Source organism: Conger conger, chromosome 4 (assembly GCF_963514075.1).
Source record: "Conger conger chromosome 4, fConCon1.1, whole genome shotgun sequence".
Classification (NCBI taxonomy): domain Eukaryota; kingdom Metazoa; phylum Chordata; class Actinopteri; order Anguilliformes; family Congridae; genus Conger; species Conger conger.
The window spans coordinates 12,648,358-12,654,357 of record NC_083763.1 but is presented as its reverse complement, the minus strand read 5'-3'; the positions used below and the strand labels follow the sequence as shown (position 1 = coordinate 12,654,357).

The window sequence follows — 6,000 nt, the reverse complement described above, 5'->3', positions numbered from 1 at the left end:
TGCTCGCCCGGGTCTGCTTCCACCACCACTTCTCAGGTACGGCCGTGTGAGGAGGGGGCCCGGGGGTATGGGTATGGGGGAGAGAGAGGGGTAGAGAGAGAGCGGGAGGTAGAACTAGAGCCGGAGGCAGAGCGGAAAGTGGAGTGGGAGGTGGTAATGGAGGAGCGGGAGGTGGAATGGAGTAATGGAGGAGCAGGAGGTGAAATGGAGTGATGGAGATGGGTAGATACTGCCAGCGAGAGCGAGATGGAAAGGGCATGGAGAATGAGACCGAGGGGATGAAAGAAGGAGGAGATCTTTTATGGAAGGCAGAAGATGGAGAAGAGAGTGATTAAGGAAGGAAGGGAGGAAGAAAAAGGATGTTTTTCTACAGATTGACAGCTTGTGGTCGGTGCTTTTCCTAAAGTGGTGACAAGTCAAGAAAAGCAAAAGGTGTGGTTATTTGGAAAAGGAAGAGAAGAGATGGGAACACGTCCAACTCCAATCACTCACCCTGCCCCTCTCTCTCTCTCTCTCTCTCTCTCTCTCTCTCCTCCCCCCCTCCCTCCCTCTCTCTCTCTCTCTCTCTCTCTCTCTCCTCCCCCCCCTCCCTCCCTCTCTCTCTCTCTCTCTCTCTCTCTCTCTCCCCCCCTCCCTCCCTCTCTCTCTCTCTCTCCCCCCCTCCCTCCCTCTCTCTCTCTCTCTCCCCTCCCTCCCTCTCTCTCTCTCCAGTGGTGGAGCGGGTGGACTCCTGTGCCAGTATGTACAGTAGGTCGGTCCAGGGTCACCACGTCTGTCTGCTTGTCAAGTGGTGAGTGCCAGCGTCAGCATTTACACTGGGCAACCGGGAGCTGTATGATGTTAGCATGGCTAGGTGCCTACTGGACCTGCTAACAAGGACTAATTCTGCTTTCGTTGAAACGCACTGTAGACGGGAAAAAAAAACTGGAAGAACCTGTTCGTAGCCTGGTTTATTGATGCATCGGTGTGTTATGAATGTGGTTGCCTTTTCACTCCTGGCTAATGTGAATACCTTAACTCACCCTGTCTGTAGTTCTTGGAAAGTAGCAATTCCGCAGCTGGAAATCATGAAGAAGCCTGGAATCCATTTACTTTCCATGTTTCGTGAGCTTTCCGGAGTCTCTGTCGACCAGGGATCGGCAGAACTCCTGGTTTTCCAACCTCCCATTACCTGGGAGTCAGGTGTGAAGACTGTCTGGCCAATCGGTAGCACTAATTACCCAGGAGAAAAGAAAACCAGGGCTGGATTTGGATTTGGATCTGTGACTCGTGTAGGGGAGGGGATGCTGGTGTAGCATCTTATTAACGCCCCTCCTGAGTGATGTTGACTGTTAGCAGGATGATTTACACTATGTATAATCGTGTTTTGCATGGTAATCGCCTCTCTGGATACATTTGTGGAGTAAGTCTTTGAACTGGCTGTAGATCATGTGGGCTGTGTCTGGCTTCTCGCGTTCCCATGGTAACGGTGAGCCCCCCTCCCCTCCCCTCCCTGTCGCAGACGGATCAGACCGTGCTGATCGACGCCAAGTGTGACGAGTCGTCTCTGCTGGGGAACGTTCTGGACGAGATCAAGCAGACCTTCTCCCAATGCTGATGGGCTCTGTCTGCCTCGAGTGCCCACCCCCCACCCCCACCCCCCTCTCTCTCTCTCTCGCTCACACACACACACACACACACACACACACACCCACACATATATATACACCCACACACACACAAACATACACACACATACACACACATGCACACACATATATATACACCCACACACACACACGTAAACACACACACATATATATATACACACTTACGCACATGCACACGCATATACACACACACACATATACACACACACACGCACACACTCTTGCATACACACACATACAAACTCTCACATACACAATCGCATGCACACACACACACACACACACACACACACACACACAGTGCGTATAAATGAAGAATGAGACCGGTACGCCCCCCCCCAGCCCTGATTTTCTTTTCCTTCACTCTGATTCCTTGCTTCCTCTGAAGACCGCCCGCTGTCTCCACTCTGTCTCCAGTCTCTTTCACTCGCTCTCACTCACTGCTCATATTTACTGTAACTGCCTCATCGTTTGCACATGCATTTTTCTCTCCAACTTTCGATTTAATTTCAATTTTTCTTTCCTACATTCATTTTCTGTCTCAAATTCCAATTGTGTCCATTGTGATTTCACCGCCCCTCCCCCTCCGAATCGTATGTGCTGTATTTCTGTTATTTCTGTAACCCCTGTTTTTATAACCACTTCTCCAGCTTAGCGTGTCGTTATTTAAACCCAGTCCGAATGAAACTGGAATTTGTTGTCGATTTTAATTATGCTTTTTTTTTACCGTTTATTGTGTTTTGTTGTCAAAGTTTTGTTTAGTTTTTTTTATTTTAGACGGTGTACACCCTCCTCCCCCTCCACCCCGTCGCAGTCGGTGTCACTGTGTGTTCACTGCCCCCCTGTACACACCCCCCCCCCCCCCTCCCCCCACAGTAAATCCCGCTCCATCCCGCTGGAAAAACTGACGTAGGTGGGATCTCTAAGAATCCTACCTGCCCTGCGGTCTCGAATGCTGCCATCTGTCATCTCCCATGGTCCTCTCTCCACCTGGGCTCAATGTTGATCTGACCCAAATAGCCACAGTATATCAGCCCCTCCAAGAATTTAATGCTTTATATCAGGGCGAGGCAACTCTGGGCCTGGAGTGCCAGAGATGGTTCTAGTTTCTGCTCCATCCGAAACTATAACTGGATTATTTTATATTTGTTTTAATTCATCATGGAACAAAAACCAGAAACGTCACTGGATCAGGTCAGGATTGCTTACCCCTGGGCTTATGTTTTTTGTTTTTTTTAACGTTTAACCCTTTAAGGTGTGAGATGTGACTAGAATGCTCTAAACTGAACATTCTAATGCTGATGTCACAATCACTACTGGTCGTTGAAATGAAGAACACTCACTTGGAATTTTGACAAAGCATTCCAAAAGAACCCTGCTCTTCAAAGGGTTAATGGAGACAGGAAAGGCATTCACTGAAACACAGGGACCAGGAGGTAAACACATTAAACACATTCCGTATATCACTAACAAACCCTTCTGAATTTAGCCACACTACAGTATTGTAAAATGGGAATAAATTCACACAAGAATCTTTTCTCTGGACCTTGCGACCAAAATCCTTGGGGGGCTGCTGATTTTTTGGAAATTGCCCTTAGGACATACTCAGCTGGACAGCTGAGGTTCAGCAAGAGGTCACCAGGGGAGGAAAGACATTGGCTGCCATAGTTTGGAGAGATTAGAGCAGGGATCTCAAACTTAAATCCTGGAGGGCTGCTGTATCTGCCGGTTTCCGATGTGTTCCTGGACTTGCATGCTTAATTTAAAGTTACTGATTGGCTGAAGAGTCTGCACACGTTGTTTTCAAGGCCAAAATTGGCTGCTGATTGGAAGGAAATCACAAAAAAACAGAAGAGACTGTGGCCCACCAGGACTCGAGCTTGTGACCCCTAGATTGTCCGTCGTAGGAGATCATGTTGTCACAGTTGCTCACTCTGACACCTGTGACCTCACCAGTATCAGTTTGAGAGTTAGAGCCATGCGTTTCTGTGAGGTCAGTATTAAGCACAGCTGAGGTTTATTCCGAAATGGCCTTGTGTAGGTGATGGGAGATTGAGGTTTTGTTGAAAAACCGGCAATGGGCTGATCTAATTTATACTGCCAGACTCGCCAATTTTAACAAGTCCTTGTTCTTTTTTTTTGCAAGCCAGTGATTGGTTCATTCTTAGCTTACCGCCTCCCACGGGTTAATTAAACCTCTCTCCAACACAGCATTGTACTGCTCACACCAATGGGAGGGGCTGGGTGGAAACGCTCTGCCTCTGTGTTACTCCCAGGTTCTGCGCTGTGTAGCGTAACGTAGCATTCTCAATGCTAATGTGCTGCCTTGGGTATTCATGCAGTGGCTCACCTCACCTTCCTATTCTTGCCATGATTTTATACAGTATACATCTCCTCACGGACTAAGTGTGGGCACGCGACCGAGCTGTAGCCATACGCTGCGAGTGTAGACTGCTTACAGGATTTAATTCAGGAGCATTTAATGATAAATAACTTGGGATGCGCTTTGACTGAAGTCCAGATGACCACGGAAAGTTCCAGAAGTGATGCATCATTCTGATGCCTAGTCTTCTGTGCATAATATTTATTTAGAATGCAATTAGCATTTGCATCTTGCATGAGTAGGAATGTACACACACGCGCCATGCTGCCCTATCTGTGATCACGCACACTTAAATTAGCAGCAGTCCCATTAGCTGTCATTAACAGTCATCCCTTGATTGCCTCTGTTTTTATACACTGTTTTTTATGATGTGAACGTGATCTAATGTGATTCACTTCACTTCTTTCTTTCTTTTTTTGTGAAACTTTTTGTTTGTTAAGACATTAATTTAGGGCGGGAGGGGCAAAAGAAAATCTTGGAATGTCATTTCTAAACTGGCGTGTTTAGGATTTAAATGTGTAATTTTTGCCTGTGAAAAGCGAGGGTCTGTTTTTGTGTGACTCTTGAGAGAGAATGTGGGTCCACTTCAAATTGTAAACAAAGACATGCTGTGTAATCAATCCTACTGGAGACATCTTAAGGTGTCCGAGTAAAACGTGGTAAATATATTTCTCGCTGGATTTGGCTTGTAAGACTCCCGCTCCCGTTCTTACTGTTTTCCGTCAAGACGAAGATCCTGTGCGATTCCTTCTCTTTTTTCCCTGTTTTTCCAGCTGTATGATGTAAGATGTTTATGAGAAACGAAGCAAGGATAAGAAAATAAGGAAGGAATTCCTTACGATTAACATTCCTATTCAAGAAGAGGGAAGTCTACACATATGATAATTATGCTGAGCTGCTGTAGTCTTGTGTAAAGGTGAACCAATAAACTCCCACATATGACGCGACCAAACCATCTTATTTTCATTGCAAGTGCTCTTTTTGCGTTTCACAACAATTGTAATGTAATCGTCTTTTTGTGTCTGTGGTTGTGTCATACCTGCATATGCTAGGCCGTTTGTACTGTAGGTTAGTGAGTGCTTGCATTTGTGGCTCATTCTCACGGATTCAAACGGAGCTGAAAAGCAATGGATCCCAATGCCTTCTGTTAGCCTGCCTGTGTGAAACTTGTTTGTTGTGGGGGATAAATGTCATTGTTGTCAGATGTCAGGCAACTGTAAAGGGATCAGATCCTATAACCCCCCCTCCCCCCTCCCCCATGCCCCATCCCCCAGGCACTGGCCAACTGCCAGTATAGCATTTACACCAGCAGTCATTGTCCCTCACACACACACACACACACACACGCACAGACACACAATTATTGTCCTTTGTTCATCTCAAAAGGCCACGACAGGTTGAGCTGACTGTAGGCTACCAGATGGTCAGCACAGAAAATCCGCCCCCTCTATACACCTGGTGGTCCTGAAAGGACATTGTGATTCAGAACTGGGGGGCGAGAGGGGGGTAGAGAGAGAAGGTTCAGGGCAATCAGCTGTTTGCGAGCAGACTTCAACCACTGAGCCAATTGGTGAGCGTCATGTCTTCACTTCCTGACCATTGACGCCGTCGTGTGAAATAAGAATTTGAGTCGTGCAACACTTTCAGTATTCCTCGTTATAAATCTGCTATGAAGTTGTCAATCTGAGCATTACAAATGTCGCAAAACATTACAAATAATTTACAAAACATTACAAATGCACTCAGTGAGCCCTATGTAGACCTGTACACCAGCTTGTTAATGCAAATATTTAATTAGCCAATCATGTGGCAGCAACTAAATGCATAAAAGCATGCAGACATGCTCAAGAGATTCAGCTGTTGTTCAGACTAAATGTCAGAATGAGGAAGAAGTGTGATCTAAGTGACTTTGACAATGGAATGATTGTTGGTGTATAATAAAGTCTAATAAATAACAACAATACAAAT

The 6,000-nt window shown here is 46.2% G+C and overlaps 1 protein-coding gene across 1 annotated transcript in view; it reads left to right on the top strand.

The window, feature by feature from the left end:
- LOC133126502 (AP-3 complex subunit delta-1-like) overlaps positions 1-2,336 on the top strand; it is a 30,411-nt gene extending 28,075 nt beyond the window's left edge. The window contains 1 exon segment of the mRNA XM_061238786.1: positions 1,502-2,336. Coding sequence (XP_061094770.1) covers positions 1,502-1,597 — 96 coding nt within the window. The 3' untranslated portion in view covers positions 1,598-2,336.
- The last annotated feature ends 3,664 nt before the right edge of the window (positions 2,337-6,000 follow it).